The 12,665-nt window shown below is 37.4% G+C and overlaps 1 protein-coding gene across 6 annotated transcripts in view; it reads left to right on the top strand.

Moving 5' to 3' along the window:
* Window positions 1-12,665, top strand: part of MGA (MAX dimerization protein MGA) — a 173,021-nt gene that overhangs the window by 130,195 nt on the left and 30,161 nt on the right. For all 6 annotated transcript variants that reach the window (XM_044229700.1, XM_044229702.1, XM_044229701.1 and 3 more), the window contains exons 10-11: window positions 10,632-10,858; window positions 12,275-12,451. In XM_044229700.1, the coding sequence (XP_044085635.1) occupies window positions 10,632-10,858; window positions 12,275-12,451 (404 nt within the window). The remainder of the gene's footprint in view (window positions 1-10,631; window positions 10,859-12,274; window positions 12,452-12,665) is intronic.

The following is a 12,665-nucleotide window of genomic DNA, read 5'->3' as shown; positions in this document are numbered from 1 at the left end:
GGCTTAATCCACTGAGCCACCCAGGTGCCCCCCCATACCACATCTTCTTTATCCATTCATCAGTCAGTAGACACTTAGGCTGTTTCCATAATTTGGCTATTGTAAATAATGCTATTAACGTAGGGGCGGATGAATCCCTTTGATTCAGTGTTTCTATAGTTTTTGAGTGAGTATCCAGTAGTGTGATTCCTGGATCAGAGGGTAGTTCTGTTTTTAACTTTATGAGGAACCTCCATATTGTTTTTCAGAATGGCTGTACCAGTTTACATTCCCACCAACAGTGCAAGAGGGTTCCCCACCCACCCACATTATCTTCAGTGCTTGTTTCTTGTGTTTTTAATTTTAGCCATTCTGACGGGTGTGAGGTATAACCTCATTATAGTTTTGATTTGCATTTCCTTGATGATAAGTGATATTGTGCCTCTTTTCATGTTCTCTTTGGTGTCTCTCTTTATGCAGCGCACTCTAGGAGGGTTATATCATTTAAATCTTAAAACTTGTTGTAAGAGGGATTCTCCATTTTACAGATGTACTAATTGTGTGCTTAGAGAGTTCATGTAACTTGTTCCCCAAAGTCAGCTTCATTTTAAGGGAGTGATAGAGATTTGAACCCAAGTTTTTCTGACTTGAAAGTCTTCATTTTTTTTTTTCCCTAGTGTATAAAATAATGATTTTTGAAATTTGGCCTTTACCTGATTACCATCCATTTACCCTTTTGTTAGTTAAACAAAATGCTGCTGAAGTAAAGGCACCGTGCTTAGCTGCTGTGGGAGGGACCAAGAGAAAGGATAAAACATGACATTCCTGCTTTCTTAGCCCACTTAGAGTTTTGTTGGAGATGTGTCTCTATGTACAAGTTAACTGTCTAAAGGGACGATAATAAAATTGATACCTGATTAGGAAAAAAGGAGAACACACAAATTACCAATATATCAGGAATGAAAAATGGCATCAGTAAAGGCATTCATTAATTAGTAGGGAACAGTTTAATGCCAATAAGTTAGGTGAAATGGACAAATTCTTTGTTAGATGCAAAGCTACCAAACTCGCTCAAGAAGAAATAAGTAACTGCTTACTCCTATACATATGAACTTGCAGTGAAATACTGCACAGTAATGGCTGTGGTCCAGATGCCTTCACTGGTGAATTCTCAAACATTTAGGGAAGAAATAATGCCCATTTTATTTAAATGCTTGCATAAAATGATCTCATTCTGCGAGACCGGCATTACCCTGATGCTCAAACCAGAAAAAGACATTACAAGAAAATGGTAGAGTACATTCTCTCATGAACATATGTACAGATGATAAGTACAATTTTAACATACCAAATCCAGGAATATATTTAAAAAATAATACATCATGACCAAGTGGATTTACCACAGTGGTGCGTGGTTGATTTAACATTTGAAAATGATCAGCATTGTTCACCATTACCGTAATAGACTTAAAAAAAAAAAGGCCATATTATCATTTTTTTTTTTTGTTTAAGATTTTTATTCATCAGTGAGAGAGAGAGTGCACACGCATGAGGGGAGGAGCAGAGAGAGATGGAGAAGCAAACTCTTCAATCCAGGGCTCAATCCTGGGACTTCAGAAACATGACCTGTGCAGAAGGCAGACACCATACTATCATTTCAATAGATAGACAAAATCCATTTCTGGTAAAAATTCTTAAGCATAGTAGAAGGAAACGTTCCCAATCTAATAAAGAGTATCTATGAAAAACTATACATACAGCATATTAATTGTGAAAGACAGCTTTCCCCAGTGATTAGGAGTGAGGAAAATGTCCTCTTTTTGCCTTGTCTATTTAAAATTGTGTAGGGCATCCTAGCCAGTGCAGTAAGTCATGAAAAAGAAAATGTATCCAGTTTGGAAAGAAGGAAGTAAAATTGGTTTTATTCTTAGACTGGAAAATCCTAAGGAATCTATAAAAATACTACTAGAACTATGTTAGTTCAGCGAGTTTATGACGTATAATAATATCAGTAGACAATATATTTGTATATATGCCAGTAAGAACTAGAAATTGAAATAAAAAGTACCAGTTAAAATAGCATCCAAATAAATCAGACACTTAAAGGATAAATCTGATAAAAGTTGCCTAAAAACCTCTTATTAAAAACTACAAAACATTGTTAAGAGCACTTTTTTTTTTTTTTAAGATTTTATTTATTTATTTGACAGAGAGAGATCACAAGTAGGCAGAGCAGCAGGCAGAGAGAGAGGGGGAAGCAGGCTCTCTGCTGTGGGGCTTGATCCCAGGACCCTGAGACCGTGATCTGAGCTGAGGGCAGCGGCTTAACCCACTGAGCCACCAGGTACCCTGAGAGCACTTTTTAAATAAACCTAAATAAATGGAGAGGTAGACTGTTTTTGTACATCTAAACACTATCTTCGTAAGATACAGTTCTCCACAGACTGATTTAGAAATAAATAAATGCTCTTCATGGGGCACATGCGTGCTCAGTTAGTTAAGCATCTACCTTTGGCTCAGGTCGTGATCCCAGAGTCCCTTGCTCAGTGAGGAGTCTGTTTTTCCCTCCACCCCTCACCCTGCTCTCATGCTCTCTCTCTCTCTCGTACACTCTGAAATAAATAAAATATTAAAAAAAAAATGCTCTTCCAGTGAAAATCCCAGCAGGGTTTTCTCGGTAGAAATTTTCAAGTTGTTTGTAAAATTTATATGGAAAAGCAAAGAACTGAGAATGGCTGTTTGATAAACAATTTCAATAAAGAACATAGTTGGTAGAGTTACACTACCAGATTTTAAGACATACTATAAAGCTGAAGGATTTGGGATAAAGACTTATACATTAGTGAGACAGAACAGAGAACTCAGAAGTTGATATACATAAATACAAAGCCAATTAATTCAATGAATTTTTTGGCACAGTGCCAAGTCAGTTTAATGAGGAAATGATCTTCTCAACAAATGGATGTGGAGCAATTTGATAGCTAGAAACTGCTCTCTCCTGCCTCCAAAAATAAAATCAGAACCTCAGTCATGACTTTATATATAAAAATTATCTCAAGATTTAAGAGTTAGTCTTAGATTAAGTGTAAGTGCTTTAAAGTATACACTGTATAGAACAAAATAAAGGGAAGTATCCTTTGTGATCTGTGACTCATAAAGATTTTTAAAATAGGATACCAGAACCACAATCATTAATGTAAAAAAATGTAATGAAATGAATTTCTCAAGATTAAAAACTTGATTTTCAGAAGACCTGTTAAAATTGAAAGACAAGCCACAAACTAAGAGAAATAGTATAGAAAATATGCAGCCAACATAGGACTTTGTATCTGTAATAAAGAATTTTTTTTTAAAGATTTTATTTATTGAGATTGGGGGGGGTTGCGGGCAGAGGGAGAAACAGAGCCTGCTGAGCAGGTAACCCAACTTAGAGCCGTATCCCAGGACCCCAAGATCACAACCGGAGCCGAAGTCACATGTCCAACTGACTGTGCCACCCAGGTGGCCCTTGTCTGTAATTAAGAATTCTTAAAATTCATTGAAAATACTAAGAACTCAGAGGACAGTCAACATAATTTTTAAAAAGTGAATCGAAAAATGAAAAGACAATATAAGCAGGAGGTACACAAACAGAAGATCAGGCACATGAAAAGTTATCAGTAGTCATTAAAAAATGCTTTATTAAAGCCACGAGGAGGCTCTCTGCTCTTACCTGATCAACCAATAGCCTCATCTTCTGGTGCAGTGCCAGCCTTGTCACCATCAAGCAGACATGATGGTGAAGACTGGAGTAAACAGGCTTTGGCTGGCTTCCTCAGAGGGCATCCTGGGCCACTTGGAGGACAAGATTGTCTTCTGCATCTTTAACACTGACACCCAGTCTTCCACCCTTGCTCATGAATTTGAGAATGAATTTGGCTAGAAGAATCAGGTGGTGGACCTTACAGTCTGCATGGCCTCCAAGGAGTAACAGCCCCAGGAAGAGCAAGAAGAGAGATGTTGAGAATTCTTGCCCCAGCACACTGAGAATGTCTTGACCTCTATACAATTTCTTCCCAGATTACCTGGAGAAGGGGAGGGACTTAGGGACTCCTGCCTTGTTATGTACCATCAATAAAGTGCACTGTACCCAGCTAAAACACACACACAAGAAGATACTAACGTATACATTTAACTGGCTAAAATTAAGAAGACTGACTGTACCAAGTGCTGATTAGAATATAGAGCATATGAACTCTCTTGCATAGCTGGTAGGAATGTAAAACGGTATAGTCACTTTAGAAAACAGTTTGGTAGTTTCTTAAAATACTAAAAATAAGTCTGCCATACAACATAGTTATTTCACTTGTTTGCATTTATTCAACAGAAATGAAAGTGTGTGTCACATAAAATCTTGTGTGTGGGCACTCATAACAGCTTTATTTGTAATAGCAAGAAAATTGCAGACAGCCTAGGTGTCCCTCGAGGTGAATGGATAAAGACATTTGGTATAGATACAAACAGTGGAATACTACTCAGCAGAAAGATGAAACAAACTATTGATACACTCAGCAACAAGGATCAGTCTCAGAATAATTATGCTGAATGATAAGCAGTTGGCTTCAGCCTTTCCCCCAAGTTAACATTTCTATTCTTTGTTAAGAAAGAAAGAAAAAAAAAAAACACCTAATATATAGAACAGTGTTTGCCTAGACAGGGTTGGGATGGATGTTGGAGGCAGAGGGGAAGATGGAGGGATTGTATAAGAAGTTTATCCAGTTAAAATTACAAGGACATCTTGGAGTTGATGTTACCTTTAATTGTTGTGATGGTTTCACAGTGGTATATGTATGTCAGAGTTCATTAAGTTGAATGTGTGGTACTATATGTTATAGATCAATAAAGCTATAAGAAAAAAAGGAAAAACATGTTTACTTACAGGACTGTTGTTGGCTGTTTGATATGAAAAAATGGGAAATTTATTGTTAAATTTTTACTTATCTTTACACAGTGATACAGTGTTATCTCAAATGATAGAACATTTAAAACCATTGGCAAGATTAAAGGAGAGAAATTTTATGATACTAGCAAATGCTGTAAAGATTAAAATTCAACATCCATTCTTTAGAAAAACTTTTTTATTGTGGTAGAATACATTCATCATAAACTTGACTATCTTAACCATTTGTTGTTGTTGTGCTTTAAAGATTTATTTGACAGAGAGAGAGAGAGAGAGAGAGAGAGAACACAAGCAGGGGGAGTGGGAGAGGGAGAAGCAGGCCTTCTGCCGAGCAGGGAACCTGATGTGGGGAAGTGCACAGTTCAGTGATATTAAATATACTCACACTGTTGCTAATAACTGTTATCACCATAACTTTCCTTATGTTGAAGAGCTGAAACTGTGACTCCATTAAAACCAAACTCCTCTTTTCCCTCTTCCCCAGCCTCTGGCAGTCACCATTTTACTTTGTCTTGATGATTTTGACCAAGTACTTCATATAAGTGGAATCATTTAGTATTTGTCTTTTTGTGACTGGTTCATCTCACTTAATAATACCTTCTCAGGGTTCACTGATGCTACAGCTTATTGTAGAATTTCCTTCCTTTTAAAAGGCTGAATAATATTCCATTGATGGACTGTACTGTATTTTGCTTAACCATTCATCCATTGATGGGCACTCCTGTCTTCCTCCTTTTAGCAATTGTGAATAATGCTGGTGACGGGGCTCCTGGGTGGCTCAGTGCGTTAAGCCTCTGCCTTCGGCTCAGGTCATGGTCTCAGGGTCCTGGGATCGAGTCCCACATCGGGCTCTGTGCGGAGCAGAGCCTGCTTTGCCCTTCTCTCTGCCTGCCTCTCCACCTACTTGTGATCTCTCTCTGTCTATCAAATAAATAAATTAAAAAAATAATAATGCTGGTGTGTACAGGTATCTTTTTGAGATCCTGCTTTTAGTTTTTTTTGGGTATATATCCAGAAGGGGAATTTTGGGATCATATTGTAATTCTTTTTTAAATTTTTTGAGGAACTTTCCTACTGTTTCCTGTGTAGTATCTGTGCAATTTAATATTCCCACTAACAGTGCCCAAGGGTTCTAATTTTTCTACATCCTCACCAGCACCTTTTTCCCCCCCTTTTTTTGATGGAATCCATCCAGATGTCTGTGAGGTGTGGTATCTCATTGTAGTTTTGATTTGCACTTCCCTGAAGATTACTGGTGTTGAGCATCTTTTCATGTGCTTATTAGCCATTTGTCTGTTTTCTTTGTAGAAATGCCTATTCAAGTTCGCTCCTCATTGTTGATCTGGGTTGTTTGGGTTTTTTTGTTGTTGTTACAGAGTTTGAGGAGTTCTCTCTATATTCTGTGTATTATCTCCTACCAAAATGTGTTTTTTTTGCAAATCTCCGATTCTTGGGTTACCTTTTTACTTTTTGTTTACTGTCTTTTGATAGAAAATATTAAAAAATCTTCATGACTCTTGTGTTTTTTTTCTTTTGCTGTCTGTGCCTTTAATGTTGTATTCAAGAAGTGATCACCAAATCCAGTGTTTTGAAGCATTTGTTTTGTTTTTTCTTCTAAGAGTTTTATTGATTTAGGTCTTATATTTAGGTCCTTGATCCATTTTGAGTTAATATTTTTATATGTGGTGTTATATAAGGATCCAGTTTCACTCTTTTGCATGTGGATACCTAGTGTTCCCAGCACCATTTGTTGAAAACACTGTCCTATCTGTAGCGGAATGATCTTGGTTGGCACTGTTGTTCAAAAATTAATTGACCATATATGCAAGGATTTATTTTTGGGCTGTCTATTGTATTCCATTGGTCTGTTTGTCTGCCTTTATGTTGGTCCTACACTGTTTTGATTATGGTAGTTTTGTAGTAAGTTTTGAAATCAGGAAGTGTGAGTACTCCAGTTTTGTTATGTTCCAAGATTTTTTTTGGCTAGTCATATGAGTTGAGATTCCATACGAATTTCAGAATGAATTTTTCTGTTTGTGCAAAAAATGTCATTATGATTTTAATGAGGATTGCACTGAATCTGTAGATTGCTTTGAGTAGTATTGACATTTTAATGTTAAATCTTAAAATCCATGAGCATGGGGTGTGCTTCTTTTTCTGTTGTGTTTAATTTCTTTCAGAAGTGTTTTGTGGTTGTAATTGTCTAAGTCTTTATTTCCATGTGGAGGAATTTTGCAACAGTGTTGGTAAAGGATATTGCTCTGGTTTTTTGTTAAATGTCTTTGGGTTTGGTATCAGAGTAATGTTGGCCTCATAGAATGAGTTGGGAAATGTACCCTTTTTCATTTTTTGGATAAGTTTTACAGTGATTGAGATATTCGTCCTTAAAGTGTTCAGTAAAATTTATCAGTGAAGCTTTCAAGTCCAGGGCTTTTTGGGTGGGTTTTTGATTAGTGATTCAGTCTCCTTACTAGTTTTAGGTCTGATTGGCTGTTTCCCCTGGGTAGATTTTGTATTTCTAGGAATTTGTTCATTTCATTTAGGTGGTCCAGTTTGTTGGTTTACAGTTTTTTATAGTGCTTTCTTGTAATCTTTTTTATTTTTGTAGAATTAATTTCATTTTGGATTTAGTCATCTGAGTCCACTTTTTTTTCTTAGTCTGTCTAGGTAGTATACTAGTTTTGTTGATCTCTCTGAATAAGCAACTTTTGGTTTCATTGATTGTCTTTATTTTTCTATTACATATTTCATTTATCTCTGTTCTAATCTTTATTTTCTTTTTATTTAGCTTTGTTCCTTTTTCCTAGTTCTTTTGTTGGGTCCCCCAATAATTGGTCCATGGTCAAAGGAGCGAGACTGATACAAAGGAAAGGTCAGGCAAAGCTTTATTTCATGCCAAGCATCAAGAATCAAACCAACCGGCACACAGACCATTCGGGGCACCTCTTACAGAGAGGGCGACCCCTCCCTGCCTCACAGACTAACTTTTTATAGAGCAAAGACCATGGTGGTTCAACCTGGCCACACACAGGTGGCCAATGAGATTGCAACACACAGAGAAAGCTGCACAGTCATGCCAGGTCACACACGGGTGGCCAGTTCAACTAAAGTTCACCCCATAGTAGCTATTTTGAACTAGCCTATCACCTTGGTCAGAATTGATGCCCAAAAGGTGCCCAAAAGGTGGGGCCCACACTCCTAGGGGGACAATATGCATACTCCACTGATTGGATGTCTCCACCAGACCCGACTCATCCCTGATTCTCGGGCTATCTCCACCTGATCTGACCCACCCTTGTATTTGGGCTTTGTTACCTAGGACTGGTTTTCCTGGACTTGCTTTTAAGTAAGTTCCCCTGGGGGAGCAGGGTCAATTTAAGTTTTACTGTATAAACAACAAAATGGCTGTTAACTGGGGTGGGGAGGCTCTGGCTAAATAGGACCTTACACTTTAAGTTGTAAAGCTAGGTTGTTAATTTGGGAGGTCTTTCTTGTTTTTTAATGTCATTTAGAGCTGCTGCGTTTTTCCTATAAAACCACTCCTGCTTTGTCTGTCATTTTGGTGTGTTGTATTTTTGTTTTCCTTTGTCTCTCAGTATCTCCTGATTTCCTTTGTTGATTTCTTCTTTAATCTATTGATTGTTTAAAAGTGTGTTGTTAATATCCACAGTTTTGTGATTTATCCAGTGTTATTTTGTTACTGATTTCTGACTTCATCCTGTCCTGGGCAGAGAAAGTAATTTGCATGATATCTTTTTAAATCTCTTCAGACTTAATTTGTGACCTAACATGTGATCTATCCCAGAAGATATGCAGTTGGAGAAGAATGTGCGTTCTCTTGTTGGGTAGGGTGTTCTGTATATGCCTTTTAGATCGAGTTAGTTTGGCGCGCGTGGGTGGCTCGGTGGGTTAACGCTCTGCCTTCGGCTCAGGTCATGATCTCAGGGTCCTGGGATCGAGCCCTGCATGGGGCTCTCTGCTCAGCAGGGAGCCTGCTTCCCCCTTCTCTCTCTGCTTGCCTCTCTGCCTACTTGTGATCTCTCTCTCTCTCTCTGTCAAATAAATAGATCTAGTTGGTTTATTGTGTTGAATCCTCTGTTTCCCTTCTTATTTTCTGTCTGGTTTTTCTATCTGTTATTGTGAGTTGGGTTTTGAAGTCTCCAGCTATTATTGCAGAACTGTGTGTTTTTGCCTTTAATTCTTTTCAGTTTTTGCTTCATATATTTTGATGGGTTGTCATTAGGTGTGTTCATGTTTATAATTGTTACTTGTTCTGGATGTATTGAAACTTTTATTAATACATAATGTTCCTTTTTTGTCTCTTGCAACTTCTTTTTTTTTTTTTTTTTAAGATTTTATTTTGAGAGAGTGAGAGCGCCCAAGTAGGGGGAGGGGCAGAGAGTGTGGGAGAGAATCTCATGCATATTTATCGCTGACTCTTCAGCCCAGTGTGGGGCCTGATCTTGAGATCATGACCCAAGCCAAAACCAAGAGTTGGATGCTTACCCGACTGAGCCACCCAGGTGCCCCAGCTTTTTTTTATTTAATATTTATTTTGTTTGATATTAGTGCAGCCACTCCTGCTCTTTTTTTGGTTATCATTTTCAGGGAATATCTTTTCCTAGCCTTTCACTTTCAACTTGTTTGTGTCTTTGGATCTTGTGTCTTGTGTGGACAAGGTATAACTGGATCATGTGTGGGGTTTTTTGTTTTTTATTTTTAAGGTTTTATTTATTTATTTGACAGGGAAAGAGGTCACAAGTAGGCAAAGAAGCAGGCAGGGGGTGGGAAGCAGGCTCCCTGCTGGGCAGAGAGCCTGTTGTGGGGCTTGATCCCAGGACCCCGAGATCATGACCTGAGCCAAAGGCAGAGGCATAACCCACTGAGTCACCCTGGCGTGAGATCAAGTGTTTTTAACAGTTTTTCGAGTCTGTCTTTGATGGGAGAATTTAATGCATTTACATTTAAAATAATGACTGATAGGAGGAACTTCTGTCATTGTGCTTTCTTTTTCTTATTCATCTTGTATTTGCTGTGTATGCCTTGAAGCCTTTTTGGCCCTTATTTCCTACATTATTATCTTTTGTGTTTAGTAGGTATTTTGTAGTGAATTTTTCCGATTCTTTCCTTGTTTTCTTTAATGTATACTGTGTAACTATTTTCTTTGTGGTTACCATGGGATTACATTTAATATTCTAAATTTATAAGACACTAGGTCGAATTTATGTAATTTAACTTCAATAACCTGCAGAAATTCTCCTTTACACCTCCATCCCTACCCTTTTCAGTTGCTGATGTCACAGTTTTACAACTTTATACATTGTTCAAAAAGATAAACTAAAACTTTTAAAAAAATACTAATTTTTCAAATTATCTAGAAAACAATTTCAAGTGACAAACCAAAATTAAAATAATAATAGCTTTTACACTAATAAATTTTTTTTTCCTCTTAAAAATATTAGTCTCTTAAATCCTGTTGGAAACAAAGTACAGCTACAAATCATTGTTATATTAACTTTGTATTCAACAAATATTTGGTTAATAGATGAATAAATTAAGGTATATGATGACAACTAAAGGTTTTTTAGGGGGCATCTGTTAGATCGTTTTAATGAGTTACTGCTTTCTGTGAGGGAACACATTTTGTTTTGGAAGTGCCTCTGAACTTTTGTTGTCAAAGTCACTTAAAATCTTACCCGTCTCTTTTGTTAAGCTATATGTGAAACAGAGCCTGAACAGCCGGTTCGACATTACCCATTATGGGTGAAAGTAGAAGGTGAAGTAGATCCAGAGCCAGTTTATATCCCAACACCTTCTGTCATTGAGCCTATGAAGCCATTGTTGTTGCCTCAGCCAGAAGTTTTACCTGCTACTGTGAAGGGCAAAGTGCTCACTGGAATTAAACCTGCACGGGCATATACTCCCAAACCCAATCCTGTGGTAAGCCCAGATTTTCATCTTTAGCTGCAAGTTACAAAAGTCATTTGTAGAGATAATGGATTTCACCGAGATTTTTGGTTTGTATTCTGTGAATCATTCTGCTTTTAAGTAATACACCTGTGAGCATCAGTCTTTAATTAGCTTAATTTCTGGAACTTTAAATGTCTTTAAAAGTGGAGTGAATATACTAAGAATTCCTCCTTTTTTTTTTTTTTTTTAAAGATTTTATTTGTTTATTTGATAGACAGAGATTACAGGTAGACAGAGAGGCAGGCAGAGAGAGAGAGAGAGAGGGAAGCAGGCTCCTTGCTCCCTGGGATCATGACCTGAGCCGAAAGGCAGCGGCTTAACCCACTGAGCCACCCAGGCGCCCCAAATTTCTACTGTTTTTAAGGATAGCCAGATCTCTATTCAGGAAGATCATATAAAGTTGTGTTCAAAAGTGTTTTAAAGATCCTGTTCTTGGGGCGCCTGGGTGGCTCAGCGGGTTAAAGCCTCTGCCTTCGGCTCAGGTCATGATCTCAGGGTCCTGAGATCGAGCCCCGCATCGGGCTCTCTGCTCAGCAGGGAGCCTGCTTCCTCCTCTCTCTCTGCCTGCCTCTCTGTCTACTTGTGATCTGTCTCTCAAATAAATAAATAAATAAAATCTTTAAAAAAAAAAAAAAAAGATCCTGTTCTTAGTACTGTAGTGTAGAATATTGAGTAATTGAGATGTAGTGCATACATATTTTTAGTAGGAAAGCATTTGGAAAAGCTGTAAGAAGTAACTCATCTTTGTAAAGCCGACTTCTTTATATACAGTCACAGTAAAGATTTAAGTAATAGTTGATATATGACTATGAAGATTGATAGGTAAAAGAGCTGATGCTTTTTCTGTTAAGAGCTTACGCATTTCTGATGATTAAATCCATTTCAGTCTTAAAGATGTCTTCGTGTGGTGCTATTCAATGTGGTCTTTGTGCTGATCCAAAACTACTTGTTACTAGGATATGATGAAATAAATATAGAAAATGGGAGTAAATATTTAGAAACTTTTACAGATACTTGATAGAATAATTTTATGTGTATTAAACTTAATACTAAAATACTTGGGCTTGTATTTTACATGTCTTTTGTTTTTCTAAAAACATTTTACAAAAGGATCAGTCTGTGTTGGATTGGTAATTCAGAAATGTGTCCTCACTGCAGATTATTTGAGAAGCACTGCTCTGATGTGACCTGAGATTTCTTGGTAGAGAACCAGATCCTTTCTGACGGCCCAAGATATTTAGCACATATTGATTCTACTCGTTAAAATTTGCATTAAAAAATTTCAAATGTTGTAATAGAGATAAAGATTAAACATTCTTTTCCTTTTGGAGTCTAGAATGTTTTTTACCCCACTGTATTGAATGTTTTGTTTTATGAAACTTCCAGATTCGGGAAGAGGACAAGGATCCGGTGTACTTGTACTTTGAGAGTATGATGACTTGTGCCCGAGTTCGAGTATATGAACGAAAAAAAGAGGAACAGAGACAACCATCACCATCCCCATCCCCATCATTTCAGCAGCAGGGCTCATGTCAGTCTAGTCCCGAGAACTGTAGTGTAAAGGTGATTTACTTATTGCCTGATTTGTCTTTTTAACTTCCATTTCCCTGTTGCTAGTATTAGAATTTACATCACTATCAGAAAAATTTGGAGTCATTCTTGAGGGGCAGAGAAAGGTTATGTGATGAGTGTATCAGTTTGTCTCTCTGCATACTTGCTTTAGAGAACAATCCCTTAAGGTTATTTAAAGTACTGTTTCTGGGACACCTGGGTGGCG

Source organism: Neovison vison, chromosome 13, assembly GCF_020171115.1.
Source record: "Neovison vison isolate M4711 chromosome 13, ASM_NN_V1, whole genome shotgun sequence".
Taxonomy (NCBI): Eukaryota; Metazoa; Chordata; class Mammalia; order Carnivora; family Mustelidae; genus Neogale; species Neogale vison.
This window is presented reverse-complemented; position numbering and strand designations above follow the sequence as displayed.